Raw genomic sequence first — 22,722 nt, forward strand, 5'->3', positions numbered from 1 at the left:
GCAGTACCATGGCACAGCAGCCCTGAATCCTCCTGCAGAATACACACACTCAGTTGATGTATTTTTTAACACAAAACAATAAATAACATTTGATCAGGCATTGTTTATGGGTCCACAAGGGCGTGAACGGAAATTGTGTGAAGCTAATTTGTCTTTTCGTTATGTTGCAGTGGCCGTCTCACCAGGATATGAGCCACAGCATGTTGGAGAAATGTTGGCAAAATGCCAGTCACTGAGAGATACAAAAATATCTCTCAAGGTCAGACTATCACAAGTCTTGGTAATTATTTGTTTATGTTGCAATTAAATGAACATGTTGCAGCTTCAGCAGATACCTTTAAAAAACAACAGCCACCCCATCCACCCCATTATGGACCCCCATCTGACCTCTCAATCCTCTGGGCGAAACACAAAAGTTATGTGGGTCTGGTGAGTTCTGCTCAGCCTCATGAAGTAACACTCAAAGCTAATGCTAAGCTGCCTGTGATCAAACAGTATCATTTGCCTCAGAAATCAATTGAAGGAATTGAGCCTGTTATTAAATCATTGTTAGATCAAGGTGTTTTGATTCAAACATCCAGGCCGTGCAACACTCCTATTTTGCCAATTCCTAAACCAGGGCGTCCAGACGAGTGCCGATTTGTGCAGGACTCACAGGCTATTAATAATATTGTCGTACCAACAGCTCCAATTGTCCCAGATACCAACTCAATTCTCGTATCATTACCTGCTGATTCCACACACAACAGTCATTGACCTCTGCTCCGCATTCTTTTCCATTCCTTTGCATCCAGACAGTCAGTATCTCTTTGCTTTCACTTACAAAGGAAAACAGCTGGACATGGCTGCCACAGGGCTTCATTGAGAGCCCGGCGGTGTATGCAGCTGCGGTGAGAAGAGACCTTGAAGCGTTGGAATTGCTGGCAGGGAGAAGCCTGATGATTTGTTGATTGCGTCTCCCTCTAAAGAAGCATGCAGAACTGACTCTCTTTTGCTACTTCAGAGATTGGCTGAGTGTGGACACGGAGCATCGCTGGCGAAGCTGCAGTTTTGCCTGCCTGAGGTTATGTATTTGAGTCACGTGCTGAGGAACGGTCAGCGTCTGTTGTCACCAGGCAGAGTGAAAGACGAAAAAAGAAATGTACAGTTTCCTCGGCATGGTTGATTACTGCAGGCATTGGATTTTTAAATATGCCACTATGGACTCACAGCAACACTTCAACAGTACAGTGGACAGAGCCAATGTGCAAAATTTTTCAGGATTTGAAAAAAGCACTCACATTTGCAGCTGCTTTGAGCCTGCCAGATTATCATCAGCCTTTCCATCTGCACGTGCACGAGAGGGATGGCTTCACTACAGGTATCCTGCCTCAGCATCATGGGTCTCCTTGCAACCCATAGTTGCTTATTACTCGTCGCGGCTGTCACCTGTAATCCTTGGCATGCCAGGTTGTCTCAGATCAGTGGCCGCTGTGGCCATCATGATTGAAAGTGACTGTGTAGTGCATTTGTCTCATGCAGTCCTGCAAATTTCAAACACCTCCTTCCCTCTGCATATGACAGCGACACGTTGCTCAGGCTACGAGGCTATCATTTTTTCAAGCCCCCACACCACTTTAAAGCATTAACCACCTCTCAATCCAGCTACTCTCCTTCCTTTGATTGACATTGACACTGATCATGATTGCATTTCAGTTATTGATATGACTACATCACCAAGGCCTGATTTAGAGCAGACACCTATTCCTAATTCAGACCTCATTATTTACACTGATGGCTCTGCTTGTAGACTATCGGACAAAAAACAGCTTGCTGGTTAAGCAGTAGTAAATGATTGGGAAGTAATTGAAGCTCGTGCATTAGCTGATAGTACGTCTGCCCAGGCTGCAGAACTCTATGCACTCACAAGAGCAAGTATCTTAGCTAGAGATAAGATTGTGACAATTTACACAGATTCCAGATATGGTTTTGGAGTTTCTCATGATTTTGGGCAAATATGGAAGATGAGAGGGTTTATAACATCCTCTGGAAAGCCAATTCAATGTCATGCTATGGTAGCGAATCTGTTAGATGCCATCTTGCTTCGTGCTCAACTGCCAATTGTTAAATGCGCTGCTCACACAAATAATTCTGATCCAGTTTCAAGAGGAAACGCGCGGGTTGATTCTGCAGCCAAACAAGCCACTCTTTCCTCTTTCTCCATGGTACATTAATGTGTCTCCACGCAGCCGTCAAATCCACTTTGTCTTCCTTCTTGTAATGATGTCGTGGCAAGGCAAAACCACGCTGATGAAAAAGAAAAGAACGTGGGTGCGAAAAGGTTGCACATGGACATCCTGTTTGTCCATGTTCTCTCCTCCATGTGATAGCACATGTTGTTCATGGGCCCTCACAAGGAGTATAGCTGACATAATACATTCACAATGGTTTGCACCAGGTATCACACTGATTGCACAAACACTAGTGGACAGATGCATGACATGTCAGTAAATATGCAAATAGACTTTGTACATATGCCAGGCTGTCAAGGTTACAAATGCATGTTGGTGATTGTTGACATGTTTTCCAAATGGATAGAAGCATATCCCACAAGGAGGGAAGATGCAAGAAGCGTGGTGAAATGTTTGTTGAAGGGAGTGATACCGAGGTTTGGAATACCACGGGGAATAAACAGTGACAGCCTTTGTGTCTAAAATAACACAGGGTCTTGCAGTTGTACTGGGGTTCCAGTGGCAATAACATGTCCCATATTACCCACAGAGTTCAGGTCAGGTAGAAAGACTGAATGCTACCGTGAAAGACAAACTGACAAAAACAATGATGACAACCAGGCTAAAATGGCCTAGATAGAATAAAGATCAATGGGAACATTGATCTTTATTCTATCCGAAGTGCACCGAATGCAACCACTGGGCTCAGCCCACATGAAGTTTTGATGGGGAGGCCTATGTCCACAGGGGCAAGTCCACCTTTAACACCCCACAAAGTTACTCTACTTTGGACTGAAGAATTCCTGACTAACTATGTCAAAACTTTAATTGAAATACTAAGAAGGTTTTACTTTCAGGTTTCCAGGAGACTCCTCAAGCAGTCAGAGGAGCCCATTCACAAATTTCAACAAACCCAGGAAATAACTGTCCATGATACGTGTTGACTGTGGTCACACTGGACACGTCTTCACCTAATCTCCACGATTTCCATCACAACATCTCCACGTTGTAGTAAAACAGTTTCTGGCTCTATTGAGTATCTGCTGCTCACCATTACATCAGTTATTCAGTCTTCTATTTGTGTTTCTTTATTTTATCATTCATGTCTTAATGTATTTGATAAATAATAAAATAATAAAAGGGACCCACCCAGAACAAAAGTATTTTTTTCCTTTTGCACCGCTGACGTTGTCCAGACTACGTACTCGCAGCTCATCATCATCAGGTGCAGCCGTTGTCGTCTGTGTGCAGATTTAATTGGGGATTGACTTAGATTGTCAAATCCAGACTGAGCTAATCAGTTTAGACACCAGCAGCCTGATCTGGTGGATTATAGTCTCTGCAGCGTCATTTTCCTCACATTGCAAAGAGACGCATTCAAAACAAATTTAACTTGATTTATTCAGACCACTTGCACCAAAGAAAAAAAGGAATTGGCATGCCAGATGGAGAATCAGGAAAACAGCAGAAGTGAAAATGGAGATGAGGAGTGCCTTTCTGAGAATGGAGAGAGCGGAGGGGAGCAGGAAGAGGGAGAGATGGTGGTAGATGAAGAGATGGTGGTAGAAGGGGGCATGGAGGATTGGAACGGCTTTATTTTAGGGGCAACAACTTTAGGTGAAGCGGAGGAAGGGGAGGTGGTGGCCCACTGGAGACCTGGTGAACCAGTGAGCCCACAGCATGTCTTATGGCTGAACAGTTACACTGATGGTGAGTCTGAGAACAGATCTATCATCATCTGAAACATGTTGATGTTATCATGGAGCTGAGAGGAAGAACCCCCCCCCCCCCCTCCACACACACACACACACCCCATGTTGTTGTACTAAAATATGCTTTTGTGTATACACATTCCACACTTGGGGATTTATTTATGTGAAAAACTGCTTTGAAAAATCTTGCTTTGAAGTATTAGATAGCGATTATATGACTCTCTGATTCGTGCACTTCTCTCTGATTGGTGCACTTCTCTCACTGATTGGTGCACTCCTCTCTGATTGGTGCACTTCTCTCTGATTGGTGCACTCCTCTGTCTGATTGGTGCACTCCTCTCTCTGATTGGTGCACTCCTCTGTCTGATTGGTGCACTCCTCTCGCTGATTGGTGCACTCCTCTGTCTGATTGGTGCACTCCTTTCCCTGATGGGTGTTCTCCTCTCTCTGATTGTTGCACTCCTCTCTGATTGGTGCACTTTTCTCTCTGATTGGTGCACTTCTCTCTCTGATTGGTGCACTCCTCTCTGATTAGTGCACTTCTCTCTCTGATTGGTGCACTCCTCTCTCTGATTGGTGCACTTCTCTCTCTGAATGGTGCACTCCTCTCTGATTGGTGCACTCCTCTGTCTGACTGGTGCACTCCTCTCTCTGATTGGTGCACTCCTCTGTCTGATTGGTACACTATGACACATCACGTTAAGGCATCTCTGTGTTAAATCAACTGTGTTAAAAGAAAAAGTGCATGTTTACGCGTGTAATGGCGTTTCCTTCCTACAGCGGTATGTCCTTTACACCAGACACGCCAATTTTGAAAGGAGATTTTTGCCATTGTGAATCCATCAGTTTGTTCTGAAGAATGAGGTGATGCAAATCTATTTGAACTTTTTTCAGAAAGACTTGCAAATTCGCATCGCTGCTGGTGCGAACAGTTTTGTGTTATGGCTCGTTTATTCGTCACGTCTCCGGTGTGGAAAGACCTTACGAATGTGAAGAAGTCTGATCACTTCATGTCTACTTAAATCCCACATCTTCACATCCACCAATGTTACGCAATACCCAACGTAATGTGTCTCATCTGTTAGTGGACATCATTTTTTTAGCTCATTAGTGTGGTGGCGAAAAAGCATATTGAGCTTCTCAAGCCAAATTTACTCTTTCCAGTTTCTCTCTTGAATCCACTGCCATGTAAAGTATAAAACACAGCAGAAGATGTTTATTTTTCTTTTACTGTTGTTGGTTCGATGTGTTGCAGAGTTCCTGTGTTCACCCGAGGACAACATCTACAATGTAAACTTCTCTCGCTTCAAGATCAGGGACCTGAGCAGTGGAACCGTCATCCTTGACATCAAAAAACATTGTTCGACAGGTACTTTTTCCATTTTTGTTCATACATTTGTAGAATTGCAGCAGAGTGTTTTTCAATAGAATTGTAAAAGTCTAAAACCTTACTAGTAAAAGTAAAGGCACTTTCAGACACTTTCAGACACAACACCTCTGCACTCTGGAAACCTGTTATTTCCACTGGCTTGTGCAATGCGCCAAGCAAACCACATTCAGCACAGGACCAAGCCTTTGAGGAATCCATGCATGGCCAGTAGAAAAACCTCTGTCTGAAATCCTTGAAATTGTACAACACAAGTTTGTGTTTGCATGTGAGAAAAGTATTTTCTTCAGGTAGCTGGTAGGTCGGTAATATGTGTAGTCTGTAGTACATGAAAAACAAAGCTTCGGTTCGTTACGTGGTTTATTGAGTGTTTCTTCCAAGTAGCTCTATAGACCTATTCAAGTTTCATAATGGAGAATTGGATTAGTCAGCCATTCACACAGAATATTTTACTACAGAAAGCTTATCACCTTTTCTCCATTTATTTACAGGATGAGTGTGAAAAACTGGTCAAATGTCAGTGACAGATTTACATATTAAGGAGAGAAAGCCCATGTAAGAGAAGAAGAGTTTTGAAATGTCCTTCCTAACTTCCCCGGGTACCAGCAGTCAAACGGCCGCATTAGTCCTGGCTACCTCCATCCAAAATGTATTGGAAAGTATGAATAACACAAGCCTGCTGAAAATGTTAATACTGGTTTTAATTTGTTTGCTGAAAATACATATAAGCTCTGGCAATAGTGAGTAACTGTAGTGTCCAATCTGATCTCAGCCCAGCTTCTTTTTTTTTTATGAACTGATGATTGTTTATGTACGTATGTATGACTGGACTGATCCGAAAGTAGCGGGTCAATTTATTTAGACTTTAGTTTATGTTATAACGTGCTTACTTCTGTTTCTAGCAACAACAAAAAAAGATAGAAAACAGCAACAGCAAAACCTTAAATTCAATTTTCAATTCCAAATTATTTATATAGGGTAAAATCACAACATGCATCATCTAGAAGTACTTAAAACAGAACCATATAATATTTTAGAGTTACCCGACATAATGAATGGTTCCCACATGACCAACAGGTGAAATGAAAAACTACCTTTTAACAGGAAAAAAACCTCAAACCCAGTTTAGAGGTGGGCTCTCATGCAGCTGTTTGTCTTGTAGTTTATCTCCTGTAATTTCCGACACATCAGACTCACAGTTAAGAGGCCCCGCCCCCTGAGATCCACAGCAGCTGAGACGCACTGGAACAATGAATTAATCTGACACGAATCATTGGGGTTCTGATGTTCGGGTTGCTGTTCTTGTGGTTGTTTACTTGTATATTTTTTGTGACGTAGCCAACGTGTTCATTTGCATAAACAGTGGGCGGAAATGAGATCCAATCTCAAGTGGTCACCCAAGGACACACGTTGATGCGCAGTAGAAACACTTGGGCCTAAAGTTGGCCACTTTGTGATCCGCTCACGGCCAGGCCGAGATGTCTGGATTGAAATAGCCAAATGGAAACAGCCTCAATGAGTCTGGAGAAGTGTTTTGACTGACATTCACATTTCCAAGAGCCTTAGCATCTCTGTCTGAGGCCAAAAAGGGCAACCGGGTGTATTTTACCTGACATTTCTTGTGTGCAACTCAGGTGCTGATGTTGATTAAGTGATAAAACTTGGAATATTTACTCACGGTTATATTTTCCGCCTCTGCTTAGTGCACGTCATGCCACAGGAGCAATCTCTGAACTTCACAGACCATATTGGACCTGATCCAGATCTAAAAATCACTATAAATCTACTTTGATTGATAAAATCTGTACTAACATATCGTAGAGAGGCTAAGACCTATTTTAAACAGATTAAATCGCCACAGCTTCTTCACCTCTTTGCCACATTCACTTTCTTGGATGGTGACTGTCTGTAGACCTCGACTGTTCTGGATTACTAGAAAACTACATTAAAATACAAAAGCAAAGTGATGTGCTCTTAAAGCAAGTGGTGCTTCATGGGGAATTATGCCTTTATTCGTTTTGCGTTAACATCTTTTCCAGTTTTTTCTTAAAATGTCTCTTTATTTTTCTCCAGAAATCCAAGACATCATTCAACATGATACGAGCAGATCCATCCAGTATCACTTCTCTCCCGCTTTTCTGGCCCTCAAAGAGATAGGAGCTACGTAAGTCTGACGTCTTATTCTTAGACCAACTGCTGTGCATCAAGTACTGGAACATATGACGATGTAAAGTCATGAATGAATGTAAAGTTTATGTTTTTCACAATCCCCTCATTGTTTCATGAGAGTCTTACCTTTTAAGTCTTCACACACCGGAGACAAATATTTTGCATCAAAACTATTCACACTGACAGTGACGTGAATTTGCACCCATTTTGATTTTTTTTCAAGCTGAAATAGTTAAAAAGGAAGAAAATAGATTTTTTTCAGAAAAAGTTTTGGATTAAAAATGGGAAACATATCTTTGTAAAGTTGGCACAGCTGGTATTTATATGTACCGCTGTAGGAAGAAAAATGCCCATGGCAACAACAGAAGTCCAAGGAAAAGGTGGGAACACGTTTACTGGACATCCCAGGAAGACACTTTCACTCATGTATCACCCTTAACATGCATTCAAACATTTATTCACACCCCAGCTTACTGAGGCAAATGCACAGAGGATCAATTCAAGTGTCAGTGTGGACATAAATCTGAAATGACTTCTTTGTTGTGGACATGCAGTTGATTAGACTTGATGTCCTTGTGTTTTAGTTCATCATATGTCATGACTGTGTATGAAGTGTTTCTCAAAGGTGTCGCTCAGCTGTCTGTCTCTCAGGTTGGAGTTCACGGTGGGCAGCAAGGCGCTCAACCGCTTCCGTCTGATTGAGAGACATTTTTTCCGAAACCTCCTGCTAAAAACCTTTGACTTTGAGATTGGCTTCTGCATCCCACACAGCAGAAACACCTGTGAGCACATCTACTGCTTACCTGACCTGGAACCAGACATTGGTAGGTTTATACTGTATACTGCTGCTGATTTACACGCAAGTAATAGCAAAATTGATTGTTTTATTGATGTTCCATTGTTTGTATGATAACATGACATGTTTCAGTATATCTGCTTCAGTATGGAAAAAGGCTTAAATCTTACACCTGAAAATGTCTGAAATCTTACACCTGAAAATGTCTGAAATCTTACACCTGAAAATGTCTTAAATCTAACTCTAACTGAACTTAATTCTCTTTGTTCTGCTCAGTCGAGGAAATGATTGCCAGCCCATTTGAGACACGCTCGGACAGTTTTTACTTCGTCAACAACAACCTGATCATGCATCACAAAGCCGAGTACTCCTTCAGCCCACAAAGAGAAATTGACACACTGAGTGAATGAAGCTGGAGTCAATAATGTGTCTGTTTTTGTAACATAAACTGTGTTGAGCAATTCGGTCTTTCAGTAATGTAATTACGTTTTTCATCGATAAGTAGTGTTAGAAATGACAATTTGCAGTTTAATGAGGACATTACTGTTACTAATTCCTCTAACACTGTTATTCTGACAGTTTGTCAGCTTGTTTGCCGTCCAATTGGGAGTTAACGCCGGTTGGCGGTGGCACATTCAGGCTTTAGCTACGGGAGTGTGTACATTCAGGAACTGCCTAGAATTGAATGGTGTGTGAACCTACAGTTCAGTTCAGGGCTTCTGGAGAACTATATGCAGTAAACGAGCCTACACTAACTGCTTACGTCTTCAGTAAATTATTTGTAATTAGTAATGAATTACCATTTTTAAGTTACTCGCCCAACACTGTCCACATATGATGCTAACAGTTTGTACAATTATTACTTTGTATGAAATTTTGTGTGGGGAGAGAAAATCTTGCAGATTGTTCCTACTTTTTTTTTTTTTTTTTAAATATGGACAAAAAAGACCAAGAACAAGTATTGTTTTATTTAAACATTGAAACTTACATCATATTTACATGTGCATTTTCTCTTCGTGCAGCTGTAAAGTGCTAATTGGAATTGTGTTGTATCTATTACAATAAAAATAATTGTCATCCGGTTTACTTGTTTTTTTTTAAAAAGAGTAATTAACACTACATTTTTAAGATTTTAAATGAATCATTTACTTTTCTTTTCTTTAGTCCCAAAGAAATTTCAAAAAATTATTTGCTTTCATCCATGGGCCTTAAATACAAGTCACATGTTCACTTTGCTCTGGGCCAAACCACTTATACCGAAATGTATAAACAGTAAGCACACAGTGGAGACAGACATTGCATGTTGTTTTCTCCATAATTCATAGAACCATAATACGACCATAGAAGTGCTCTTCGGTGTCACATCTCACAAAATCTCTTAAGTTATCTGTATTCACCCCTGGTTTCCGTTTAGTTTCATTTCCTCTTTTATTTTGAAAATACTCACCGTCTCTCTCATTTCAGACACCGTAACTTCCGGTGTCTCGTGTTTTCCGCTGTCGTTCATTGTCATTCAAGGGGCTTTCTTAATTTTTACTATTTTATACATTATAAAGGAATACTGAAGACATCAAATCTATGAAATACAGTATATGGAATTATGTTGTAAACAAAAAAATGTTTTGCATTGAACACTTTATTCTCTCAATCAGCTTAATGAGGTCATCACCTGAAATCGTTTTTTTCAAACATCACAGTGTGATGTTGAGCAGATCCATGCAGACATATTAACTTCAGCAATTTCAAAAATAGTCAAAATACTGAGCAGTGGCGAGACAAAGAAACTTGGAGCCTTAGAATTATGTGATCATTTATGAAAACGTTGTCTTTATGGCTGCTGATTAGGATAATTTTTCCCTTGTGTGAGATGCAAAGGCAATGATTACATCAGACTCTGAAGCGTGATCATACAGAATCACTACACATTTAGTCAGGAAGTGTGCATGTTTGTGTGAGCATTAATGTCTCCTGTTTGTAAGAGAAAACAGGAGAGTGATCTGATATTTCTGGAACAAAGAAAAGCAGCAAGAGGAGTAGAAGAGGATGAGGTTTGGAGTCTGTGGCCTGGAGGAGGGACAAGTACTGTGAATAAATGGGAAAGGGGAGGGAACTTGGAGAGAAACACGCAAGAACACACATCTGGAAGTAATCGAGCAGAGGGAGGGAGGAAGACAAAGACACGGTTGTGCCAGAAAAAAGGGAACAAAACGAAGAGAAAAACCTCCAAGATGGAAATTATATAAAGTCAGTTTAAATTCAGAATTCTGTGGAAAAAAAAAGATAAGTTTACTGGGGAACGTGACCAGACACAGTTTGCCAGTGAAGAAGAGGAAGAGAAGAAAGGAAAGCTAACCCAAGCCAAAGAAATCTGAAAGGAAAACTGAGTAAAGGTCCAAACCAGGAGGTAAAAGGAACCCAGATTTACAAGAGGAGCGTTATAAAAGACAAAGATTTAAAACTCATCTTCAGGTAAAGTTAATCTGAACTGCAGTTTTGACTCCACAGATTCATAAACAGAAATGGTCTGGAAATCAGAAACTCAACGCTGTTTCACGAGCATTTTCAACTATGTTTAAATGAATACGTATTTCATCCCAATGATGCGTTGCAATATAGTTTGCATGTGTTGAATAAAATTATAGGCTCTGTATTTACTTCTCCCATGAGACACTGTTCATTAGGCTGTCGAGACTGTAAGGAAGGGGGGTGGAGTGGGGATTGGGGACCAAAACAAGCAAACAAATAAACAAACAGACACCATTTAAAGACATACATCTTCTATCACGATGTAAAGCAGCTGTATATCATACCATTAAATTCAACTATATTTCTATAGCTCCAAATCCTAACATGAGTCCTCTCAGGGGGTCTTTACATATTCAGGTGGAGATGTTACAATATTATAGAGAGAAACCCAACAGTTCAATCATTCCTACATAGGAAACTATATGTTTTTGTTCTTTAGTTTGAAGAACTTGTTCCCTCTGATCTAACCTTTACTTTTATACAGTTGATACGATCTAACCCTTACTTTTATACAGTTGCTACGATCTAACCCTTACTTTTATACAGCTGGTACTATCTAACCTTTACTATTATACAGCTGGTATGATCTAACCCTTACTTTAATACAGTATAATACAGCTGGTACGATCTAACCCTTACTTTAATACAGTTGGTAAGATATAACCCTTACTATTATACTACTGGTCTGATTTAATCCCTACTTTTATACAGTTGGTACAATCTAACCCTTACTTTTATACAGTTGGTACAATTTAACCCTTACTTTTATGCTGCTGGTACGATCTAACCCTTACTTTTATACAGCTGGTACAATCTAATCCAAACCCTTACTTTCATACAGTTGGTACGATCTAACCCTTACTTTTATACAGCTGGTATGATCTAAGCCTAAACCTTACTTTTATACAGCTGGTACAATCTAACCCTTACTTTTATACAGTTGGTCCGATCTAACCCTTACTTTTATACAGCTGGTACAATCTAACCCTTACTTTATACAGTTGGTACGATCTAACCCTTACTTTTATACAGTTGATGCAATCTAACCCTTACTTTTATACAGTTGATACGATCTAAAGTTTACTATTATACAGCTGGTACAATCTAACCCTTACTTTTATACAGCTGGTACAATCTAACCCTTACTTTTATACAGCTGGTACAATCTAACCCTTACCTTTATACAGTTGGTACGATCTAACCCTTGCTTTTATACAGTTGGTACGATCTAACCCTTACTTTTATACAGCTGGTACAATCTAACCCTTACCTTAATACAGTTGGTATGATATAACCCTTACTATTATTCTGCTGGTCTGATTTAATCCTTACTTTTATACAGTTGGTACAATCTAACCCTTACTTTTATACAGTTGGTACAATTTAACCCTTACTTTTATGCTGCTGGTACGATCTAACCCTTACTTTTATACAGTTGGTACGATCTAACCCTAACCCTTACTTTTATACAGTTGGTACGATCTAACCCTAACCCTTACTTTTATACAGTTGGTACGAGCTAACCCTTACTTTTATAGTGTCATAGGCAGTTTCTACTGCCTTTATATGAGATGTTTGTGTTTATTATACATAAGCCACATGAATAATGTCTTTGTGGCATGCTGGATGTTTATGTTATGCTAACCATATTTTTTTAAGTGGCCTTCTAGCACCAACCTCATGTTTTTCGAAGCATGGTTTCCTCACAATTTTGCTTTGTTGGTTAAAGATCTGCGCTCTGAGTTCTCCGGCAGGAGTCATGGGAAATGCCTCTTGGCATTAGGGTCTAGTGAGTAGGGGAGGGAGCTTCCTTCCTCTTCCTGTCAGCAGTTTGACTTCCTGTGTGGGGTCAGTGGTCGGTGTAAAGACCACTCAGTCAGGGATAAATCACACTTCCAGTATACGATCATGTTTGCAGACACACAAACACACACCATCCACATTGGCTGTAAAGTGACTTCCTAAGATGATACCAGGGCAAGAAAATGGGCACAAAATGTAAAATTTTCCAATTGTGTGACCAAACACAGCTGGTTAACACACCCATCTACTCTCCAAGAAAACCCAAAACTTCGTCATGACCATCATTGAAAGACAAGGTGTTATGTATTTACTCAGTCAGTTAAGTGGCCAGCCATGAGAAAGAAGAAGATATTGAATATTTCACACATTTTAGTTAAAGAGTGAATAAAGTTGCTGCTGATGCGAAGCCTCATTTAAACACAGTTCTGATGCTCCTCTCTTTACCTCTTTCTTCTGCAGGATGTCGGCGTCTTGGAGGTGTTTATGCTGCGTCAAATATTTGATGTTTGTCTTCAATCTCATCTTCTGGGTTAGTGTTTGCACAAGTCAGTTCCAAGCTGATGTCATATTTAGTTAGTTCGAATTATCTAAAGATTAAATATATTTTGAGATTTTTTTCTGCATCCTCTACCAAATTTTGTTTTGCAAATGAAATGAAACGATTCAACACAGTTCCATAGACGTGACAAATCAATCAAACCTTATGCTGCATTGATTCTCTGACAATTTTACACCATTGCTATAGTTTGACACAGCTTTTGACTTTACATTTCAAAGCTTGGAGGATGTGGCTTGTTCGGCGTCGGAGTCTGGCTGTCCTTCACGCAGGCAGAGTTTTCCTCTCTTCCTTTGTCCTTTCCGTCACTCTCAGCTGCCAATCTGCTGCTTGTCGCTGGTGGTATCACCATGGTGACGGGCTTCCTGGGTTGTCTCGGAGCCCTGAAGGAGCAGCGCTGCCTGTTGTTCATGGTAGGACGTCCACCTGACAGAGAACTTGTAAAATATTCTCCTCGAACAAGACGATGGGAAATAAGTATATTTACCAGACTATATTTTAATTTCAGTCTCCAACTGCTCTTCTACTTTCTGCAGTTCTTTGTGATCCTGTTGCTCCTGGTCCTGACGGAGGTGACTCTGGTGTTGGTCATACACATCTTCCATGATAAGGTGAGGTCATCATCTCCGAGGTTCAGTTCAAAGCTTCATGTTTTTATTGTCAAGTGTTTGATAAAATGTAAATAAGAATAAGATTAGAATAAGAATATAATAAAAAAGAATAGATTAATTCAAAAGTTAAATCTCAGTAACCCACCTACTGTATGATTAATAGTTAAGAGAAATGTTAATCTTGAAATTAGCAAAAAATTAAAATAATTTTGTTGAAAATGAATAGATTCATTTTTTAATCAATTGACAAAAATATATTTTTTTCTATAATTTTGATGATTAATTGAAAATAGTTATTAGGCAAAAACCAAATGTGAGGTTTTTCTTCAAATTTTTAAAAATCTTTTATCACTATATTTGACATCACTGGGAATTTGACCACCTCATTTCACTTCAATTCAACGTATTCATATTGCACCAAATCAGATCATAAGTCATCTCAGCGCACCGGGTCCAGACTTGAGTCTTATAGAGGGGGAGACTTATAGAGACAAAACTCAACGGTTCAACAAATATGAACTTGCATTTGGCATCTGTGGGGAGGAAAAAAACTCCCTTTAAACAGGACACCCTTCACCAGTGATAGTCTTAGATCTTCGTCAGCTCATTGGGGTTAGGTCGGAGAGGAGAGAGAGAAAAGAACAGCGTAGAGCACCAACAAACAGGAAACGGTGGGCAGGTTGGTGGGCCAGTAATCTCAGATCAGAACCATGCAGGTACAGGGTTTTTGTACAAAACCCGTTCATTATTTGTTGCTCTATGTACACACGACCAATATCAGCAGAGGCTCTAACTTCCTCTCACAATCCAACACAAAATAACTTGCAACTCTAAATTGTGGTAATGTGAGTGTGAGTGGCTGTCTATGAGGTGACCTACCTGGATGTACGCTGCCTCACTGCAGAGACTAAATATGTATAGATAGAATAGATAGAATAAATGGAGGGACTGTTTGAAGGAGTAATAGTGTATTTTTTTTCCTTTCTCTTTTTGTTAGCTGGATTCCAAAGCACAAGGTGAATTAAAAGAAGGTATGAAGATTTATGAATCAGAACCTGGACTGAAAAAATCATGGGACAACGCCCAGAAAATGGTGAGCACTTCAATCAAGGATGCATGGCTTCTTACACTTACTTACTTCTTCTTACTCTTGCTAAGATGGCGCCGCGCTCGCGGCAGCCTGTTGCAGTAGCTCCCCTCCCCGAGTGTGTTGTTATTAGTATTTTTTAAGCCTTTCTCCTCTCTTCGGAGTTGTTTTTTTCCTTTCTCTCGTGTGTTAAGTTAACGGTCAGACAATGGACCGTAATTTTTCCACGTTTCTGGATGGGGGCACTGTTATTGTTTACTCGCGTGATCAGCTGATCGCGCTGAGTCGACCTCTACTGCTGCTGCCCGGAGCGAGGCCTGAGATCCCCGTTGAACTTTGGAGAAGACGCCGGGGTTGCAGAGCTGGAGCTAAGCTAAAGGCGGAAAGGAGGAAATACAAACCATCGGTACCGGCGATCTTAATGGGGAACGTGAGGTCGTTGGCCAACAAGACGGACGAGCTCGGCGCGCTGGTAAAGACCCAGAGGGAATACCCGGAGTGCAGCATCATGTGTTTCACCGAGACATGGCTGCACTCACATTTCCCGGACCACAGCGCGGCCGTACCTGGCTTCAGGACTGTTCGGGCGGACAGAGACGTTGTTCGGAGCGGTAAGAAGAAAGGTGGAGGGGATTGCAGTCTATGTGAACGAGAGGTGGTGCAATCCCGACCACGTGTGTGTGAAGGAATGTTTCTGTAGCCCGGACATTGAACTTCTAGCCGTGGGGATGCGCCCTTATTATTTGACGAGGGAGTTCACGTCCGCCATTGTTATCGCTGTGTACGTTCCTCCATCAGCTGACGCAGAGGCAGCAGTGGACACCATCCACTCCACTGTGGCTAAACTGCAGACTAAGCATCCCGGTGCGTTTTTGGCAGTTACTGGAGACTTTAACCAGTCTGGATAAAGTACTGCCAACTTTGCACCAGTATGTGAACTGCCCCACACGGAACAATAAAACTCTGGACTTACTGTATGCTAATGCCATGGATGCATATAGTACTACTGCCCTCCCCCCCTTGGTAGATCAGACCACAACCTGGTCCTGCTGACTCCCAGGTATGTCCCCCTGGTGCAGAGGCAGCCTGTGACCACCAGGACTGTGAGGAGGTGGACACAGGAGGCTAAAGAAGCCCTGCAGGACTGCTTTGAGTCCACGGACTGGAATGTGCTGTTTGGACCACATGGGGAGGACATCAACAGCATGACGGACTGTATCACAGAATACATTAAATTCTGTGAACACACCACCGTACCATCCCGGACTGTAAAATGCTTCCCCAACAATAAGCCGTGGATCACCAGTGACCTGAAAGTTCTTCTTAATAAGAAGAAAGCAGGCTTCAGGTCTGGGGACAGGGAGGAGCTCAGGAGAGTGCAGTGCCACCTGAAGAAGAAGCTCAGGGAGTGCAAGGACTCCTACAGGAGGAAGCTGGAGGCCAAACTCCAACAGAACAACGTGAGGGAGGTGTGGACCGGTATGAAGGAGATTACTGGGTTCAAGGGGAGAGAGAGACAACCAGGGGGCTCCCTGGAGAGGTCAAATGAACTAAACTGTTTCTTCAACAGGTTTAGTTCACCACCCTCATCTGTCTCCTCCACACCTCACACCTCCCAAACACCTCTGCTGGCTCCCCCCCTCTCCCCCCTCTGCGCCCCCTGGTGAACTGCAAAGAGCCCTCAATCTCAAAGGGCTCTTCCTCCATCGACACCTCGACCCCCCCCCCCCCCCCCCCCCACACACACACACACATACACACACACACCCCTCACCCCCCTCTCTGTGACGACTGGCCAGGTTAGGAGACAGCTGGAGAGAATCCACCAGCGCAAGGCTGCAGGACCTGACGGCATCAGCCCCGTGGTCCTAAAGACCTGCGCCGTCCAGCTGGCTGAGGTCCTACAACACCTCTTCAACCTGAGCCTGAAGCAGGAGGAGGTCCCGGTGCTGTGGAAGACGTCCTGCCTGGTTCCTGTCCCCAAGAAGACGACTCCATCTGGCCTCAATGACTACCGACCGGTTGCCCTCACATCTCATGTGATGAAGGTGCTGGAGAGGCTGGTCTTGGCCCACCTCAGGCCGCTGGTGAAATCTTCTCTGGACCCTCTGCAATTTGCGTACCAGCCTCGTGTGGGAGTGGACGACGCCATCATCTACCTGCTGCAACGAGCTCAGTCTCACCTGGATGGAACCGGTGAATCTGTGAGAATCACTTTCTTTGATTTCTCCAGTGCATTCAACACCATCCAACCACTGCTATTGAGTGAGAAGCTGCAGGTGGTGGGGGTGGACGTGCCCACCGTCTCCTGGATCACTGACTACCTGACAGGCAGACCACAGTTTGTCCGTCTGGGCAGTGTACTGTCTGATACGGTGGTCAGTGGTATTGGAGCTCCTCAGGGAACTGTTCTGTCTCCTTTCCTGTTCACCTTATACACAACTGACTTCCAGTACAACTCAGAGTCCTGCCATCTGCAGAAGTTCTCTGATGACTCTGCAGTGGTAGGATGTATAAGGGATGGACAGGAGGATGAGTACAGGGCAGTAGTGGAGGACTTTGTGGAGTGGGCGGGAAGGAATCACCTGCTCCTGAACGTGCCCAAGACCAGAGAGATGGTGGTTGACTTCAGGAGGAAGGTGACGGCTCCACAACCGCTGAGAGTTCTGGGAGAGGAGGTGGACATGGTTGAGGAGTACAAGTACCTGGGTGTGTCCATCGATAACAGACTGAACTGGAAGACCAACATCAACGCTGTCTACAAGAAGGTGATGAGTCGACTCTTTTTCTTGAGGAAACTTCGATCCTTCAATGTGTGCAGCGAGATGTTGGAGATATTCTACCAGTCTGTTGTGGCCAGTGCATTGTACTTCGCTGGGGTCTGCTGGGGGAGCAGCATTAGAGCCGGTGACACCAACAGACTTAACAAACTGGTTAAGAAGGCCAGCTCCATCATTGGCTACAAACTGGACAGCCTGGAAAAGGTGGTGGAGAGGAGGACGCTGAACAAACTATTGTCCATATTGGATAATCCTGTCCACCCTCTCCACCACCTGCTGCAGGGACAGCGGAGCACTTTCTCTAAAAGATTCCTCCAGCTCCGCTGTCACAAGGACAGATACAGGAGATCATTCCTGCCCACTGCAATAAGACTGTACAATAACTCACCTCTGGCAAAATCCATCACAGTACAATAACACTGTTGACTGTGTTTCTTGGTTTGTTTGTATATAATATATATAGATATATAATGTACTGTATATACTGTGCATTTTATATTTTTTACTGCTATTTACTGCTATTTTATTGCTTTTCTATTATTCTATTCTATTATTTTATTCTATTATTTCTATTATTATCTTATCGCTTCTGTATGCTGCTGTGGCGAAAAAATTTCCCCTCGGGGATTAATAAAGTAAATACCTACCTACCTACCTACACTGTATTAATATAGAATTATACTTGAAGCAGCAGAATAAATGGTATACAAAAGACTGGTATTATCAAAATGTGATGTCAGTTTATTCTCAGTATCCCTGTGAAACATGTTTTCTATACTGACCAGTAAAAAAGCACGTACATGGGTCATGTACTTGACTCACCTCTTTGTATCTTTACGTTCTACGTTCCCAGTTCAAGTGCTGTGGTGTAACCAACAAAACAGACTGGTATGACGTGCTGAATGGAACGCTGCCCTCATCCTGCTGCTCGGTCGGGATTGAACATTGTGTTGACGGATGGAGTGAGGTTGGTTCGCTGCTCAGCTGTAAAGGGGGGTGGGGAATGGGGGGTTGGGGGGGTACCAAGAACAGAGAGTATTAGCTAAAACATCAGTGACTAAGTTGCTGTTATTTTTTTTTAGATTAATTTAGATTTTGTCTAAGTAGACAGAACCTAAATTTGTTGCGGCTCTTATTTCCATGCATGTGAATGCGCACACGTGAGGACACACTTTGTAAAACATACAGTACACAGAGTGATGAGGACCACAAGTTTGAGAACAGCCACCCACAAAGTGTGTGTTTTGACCAGCACAATGATAACCTGGTGTGTTTCCAGTGAACCACCTCTGTTTAACCCAGTACCATGGCAACGTGTGAAATAGACACACCCATCCCACTATGGCAAAACGTGAAATAGCTACGCTTTGGGCTGTCTAGGCGTGAAATTTAAGCATTTTCCTGTAGTGGATGAAAAATAAACTTGCTGCCTGCTTTGAACCATGTTTCTGGGAAAATTTTACTTTTAGCAAAAACAAATAGTTGGGGTTAGGAAACCAAAAACAACTCGTGAACAATGTTGTCATCTCTTGAATTTGAACCTCGTCATTCAACATGTGATGCCACCACTCCACCCCTCCTACCTCCTACCAAAATGTTCTTTTGTACTCAGCCTAAATATCTCTGTTGCAGTCCCTTGGTCACATGATCCTTCGTGACTTGACATTTACGCCCGTGTAAGTTTCTCACTTACAAAACGTGTAACTTTCACCCCAAAGCGTGGCTATCTGAAGCGGACGGGTGTGGCTATTTAACGCTTCGCTGTGATGCTGGGTTGCTCTGTTCCCCTGACAAACAGATGTATGATAAGAGTAACAACGCAACATGATATCAAACATCTTTAATACTAAACTGGAATTATCTTTTAAATAGCTGAGATGGTCCGCCTTACTCCCTCACCTCCTCTGTCTCTGTATGTCCTCTGCAGCCGTGCTATCAGAAGGCCAGACAGTGGCTGCTGGATAACATCCCCTCTGTCCTGGTGTTTGGCGTCTGTATTGGAGTTGTGCAGGTAGTTATCTCCAATATTTATTCATCAGTAGTTTTACATATATTCATTCTGTCATGTGAAAAACTTGTATCTTTAACCCTTGTGATTTTTTCCCCCATCTTTTGGGCCCTTAAAACCTCAAAACCAATTATGGCAGAAATACATGTTTTCTAGGCGGTGCACTTCACACTATGTCTGGCAGGAGGGCGTGGGCTCTATTTACAAAAAAAATGTTTTTACTGTTAAGAAGACTCTCCTGTACACACTCTTATGTATAGCTTAAGGTGTTTGGACCGTAGACTGGATATAAAAGTGTTTGTAGCTTCCAGGTCTGAAAAATGCAGAAGTACCTTAAGCTGCAATACCACAGAGTGCCACTAGAGGTCAGCTCCAAAAAACCTCCGGCTCCATAGACTCCCATTAAACTTCTCTCATCAAATACAAAGTCCATAAAATGTCTCCACCAGTTATCTCGGTGCTGTTAGCTAAAGTCACTCCTTATTAGTTTTCTGGAGGTCCATCTGAAAATAATCCCTCATTAATTATAAAATAATAATAGTCTTCAAAAAGATGTGTTTTTTGGGGGGGGGGCGTGTCTGTTTGATTGACATGTCTGTGGTGCAGTCAGGTTACAGCTATTGGTGGGTGAGAAGTAGTATCGTCAGGTTTCCAATCAGATCAGTCAGATCCACTGCTCGCTCCTCCCCTAGCTTGTCCAAATATGGTCACTTCCTGCTCCAAACCGCTCCGAACTAGCAAGATGGTGACGCATTGGAGGCTTCATAATGTTCACAAACCAATGGGTGATGTCACTGCTGGCTGCTGATTGGTTTGGACCATTAAGGCTTTCATGCTAGAAGTTATAGCATCAACATACCCACCTCTTCCCAGTGCAGGTACTGCGTTGGGCTATAGGCATCATATGCTTACATTGTGTTAATATGGGCTCTTGTGAGTGTGTATGTTTGGGGCCTATCACATGTCTTGTATGCAAATTATCATACATTTTAATGTAATTTAAAAAGAGATAATAAAACATCTAAAATATGTCATAAAATGTAAGTTTTAAAGTGTCCGCAGAAATTTACAGATGGACCCCATTCCATTTTAATCCTGTGTTCAGAGTAAGCGTTTGCTAGAAATTGGTATAACAGAGGCATATTTACATTTGGACATCTACAGGAGCACAATAACATAAAATCCGTTGAACAATTGAAATCATCTTGGCCTCCTTCAGTGCACATCTTTGAAAATTACAAGGTAGCGATTATATCAGAGTATAAACTTACCCGTTTAGAGGATAGCAATAGATATGATCTATCTATAATTAAACATTTAAATGTTTTAATCTAGATATTATTTTATTCTAATTCACCTAAAACTACCTTTTTGCTGCCAGTGAGGAATTTATGCTCGATGGTGTTGTATTGATAATTATTGCATTGCATTTTTTGTGGGAATTAAATATATGCCTTAAAATAAATTACAAAGGCCACATGTACTATTCCCACTGCATTGAGAAATAGCCGCATTCTCAGCATCGTAAGATGACAACCTAGTTTGAACGAGGAGTCAAAGGTCAAAAGGAAACATCCATTTTTATTCTTGGGGGGGACCACAGCTTTCACCATTTTGCAGTGCTGTGATTGCAGCTCCTACCTAATCCTCTGTGATTAGTATGTGTGGCCATTTTAAATTGTTGGTCACTCGAATTTGCATGAGACCAATGGGTGGTTTCAGTGTCATCCAACTGTTACCTGTATAAAATCAGGGATACCTCCACTCTGACCGTCACTTGAACAGCGAGGAAACGTTTCTCCCTCCAACCTTTGAAAACCAGTTGAACTGATTCAACTCTCTGGGATTTTATACCTGGATTATTGGGCATGCATCAAGATATTCATAAAGTTTTATACTTCTGCTGAAGTAATTGACCTGTACATCTTCTCTTCTCTTGTCAGATCCTGGCACTGGTGTTCTCCATGCTGATGTATTGTCAAATTCTCTGCGCTGAGAAACACGTGCACTGACTGCAGACCAGCTGTTCACTCACCAGTAATGGGAAGTTTATCATAAAGTCCTGATCTGAATTTGAAAAACTCGTTGGATTATAAAGTGCCCTTAAAATTTGCTGAAACCATCAGTGGAAATATCCAACACTGGCACTATACCCAGTAATAACAGAAGAGACAAAGCTAATCCAACATCATTAGCTCTGTTATTTCCCTATATACACTCTAAAAGCCTATAAATCTAGAGGCTTTTACATTTACAGATTTTATTTCATCTATCAAATATGAAATTACAATTCAATTCATTTTCATTTTTCCATGATAATGTCAAAAGCTGCATAAAATGCACTGACCCAATAACCTACTCTATTTCATTAGTTCCTGATACATTTTGATAAATATTGTTATCATGTCATGTGACCAGAGAGTATGTGGCTGGTAAATGAAGTGCTAAAGCTAATACCATGAAGCTCCTCATATATTCATGTTGCAGTGTGTTGAACGTGTAAGATTTCATTTTACCACTAAAATCCATTAACTTCCTGATAAAACAACTTCCAGTTTGGTACATTGCTCCTGCAGAGCAACCTGAGGGGAACCGCTGGGTCCAATGTATCTTATAGTTCAGGGGGAAAAGACACACACACATCTGTCTCCCCTTATTTTTTTTAGAATATTTTCTGATTTTAGAGTGTTTTTCTGAAATTTGTTATAAATGATCTTGAACATATTTCTGTGGAAATAAATAAGAATAAAAGCGCTCTGGGTATCCAGCTGGGATGGCCTACTTGTCAAAAACCTTTTCCTTATCATAGTGCTCGAGTTCACACACAAACTTAACCAGCGGGTTCTTAAGTTAAGGTTCTTTCATTCTTTTGTCTTCTTAACATCCTGGATAAATAATAAAATCCATCCATTCATTATATTTATCAGCTTTATTCCTGTAAATGGTCATGGAGGGACTGGAGCCTTTCCCAGCTGTCTGTAACAGGAAACCAACACAGAATTAACTTTTGAATCAGCGTGTCTTTGGACTGTGGGAGGAAACACCCAGAGAAAAACAGGCACAAGGAGAACCACTGC

At 41.7% G+C, this 22,722-nt stretch overlaps 2 protein-coding genes across 2 annotated transcripts; both read left to right on the forward strand.

The window, feature by feature from the left end:
- Positions 1–222: 222 nt before the first annotated feature.
- On the forward strand, positions 223–9,013 carry unc119c (unc-119 lipid binding chaperone c). Its single transcript, XM_069177674.1, has 6 exons — positions 223–259; positions 1,289–1,360; positions 5,178–5,291; positions 7,383–7,473; positions 8,130–8,302; positions 8,551–9,013. The coding sequence occupies exons 1-6, from the start codon at positions 223–225 to the stop codon at positions 8,682–8,684; spliced, it is 621 nt and encodes a 206-aa protein (XP_069033775.1). The 3' UTR covers positions 8,685–9,013.
- Positions 9,014–10,408: 1,395 nt separating this feature from the next.
- Positions 10,409–22,408, forward strand: tspan4b (tetraspanin 4b). The gene is made up of 8 exons (XM_069177691.1): positions 10,409–10,743; positions 13,063–13,132; positions 13,381–13,572; positions 13,696–13,770; positions 14,768–14,863; positions 18,491–18,604; positions 19,565–19,648; positions 21,589–22,408. Exons 2-8 carry the CDS (start codon positions 13,064–13,066, stop codon positions 21,655–21,657), a joined length of 699 nt encoding a protein of 232 aa, XP_069033792.1. The 5' UTR covers positions 10,409–10,743; position 13,063; the 3' UTR covers positions 21,658–22,408.
- Positions 22,409–22,722: the final 314 nt, after the last annotated feature.

This window comes from Embiotoca jacksoni, unplaced genomic scaffold (genome assembly GCF_022577435.1).
Source record: "Embiotoca jacksoni isolate LCO1_2020_lvr unplaced genomic scaffold, fEmbJac1.0.p SCAF_76, whole genome shotgun sequence".
NCBI classification, from domain to species: Eukaryota; Metazoa; Chordata; class Actinopteri; family Embiotocidae; genus Embiotoca; species Embiotoca jacksoni.

Bases quoted from the DNA above. Each gene is read 5' to 3' on its own strand.
- tspan4b (XM_069177691.1), top strand. From the start codon at position 13,064: ATGTCGGCGTCTTGGAGGTGTTTATGCTGCGTCAAATATTTGATGTTT. The intron at 18,605-19,564 runs GTTGGTTCGCTG...TGTCCTCTGCAG, and splicing joins GTGTTGACGGATGGAGTGAG to CCGTGCTATCAGAAGGCCAG. The intron at 19,649-21,588 runs GTAGTTATCTCC...TTCTCTTGTCAG, and splicing joins TCTGTATTGGAGTTGTGCAG to ATCCTGGCACTGGTGTTCTC.
- unc119c (XM_069177674.1), top strand. From the start codon at position 223: ATGCCAGTCACTGAGAGATACAAAAATATCTCTCAAG. The intron at 5,292-7,382 runs GTACTTTTTCCA...ATTTTTCTCCAG, and splicing joins CAAAAAACATTGTTCGACAG to AAATCCAAGACATCATTCAA. The intron at 7,474-8,129 runs GTAAGTCTGACG...TCTGTCTCTCAG, and splicing joins CTCAAAGAGATAGGAGCTAC to GTTGGAGTTCACGGTGGGCA.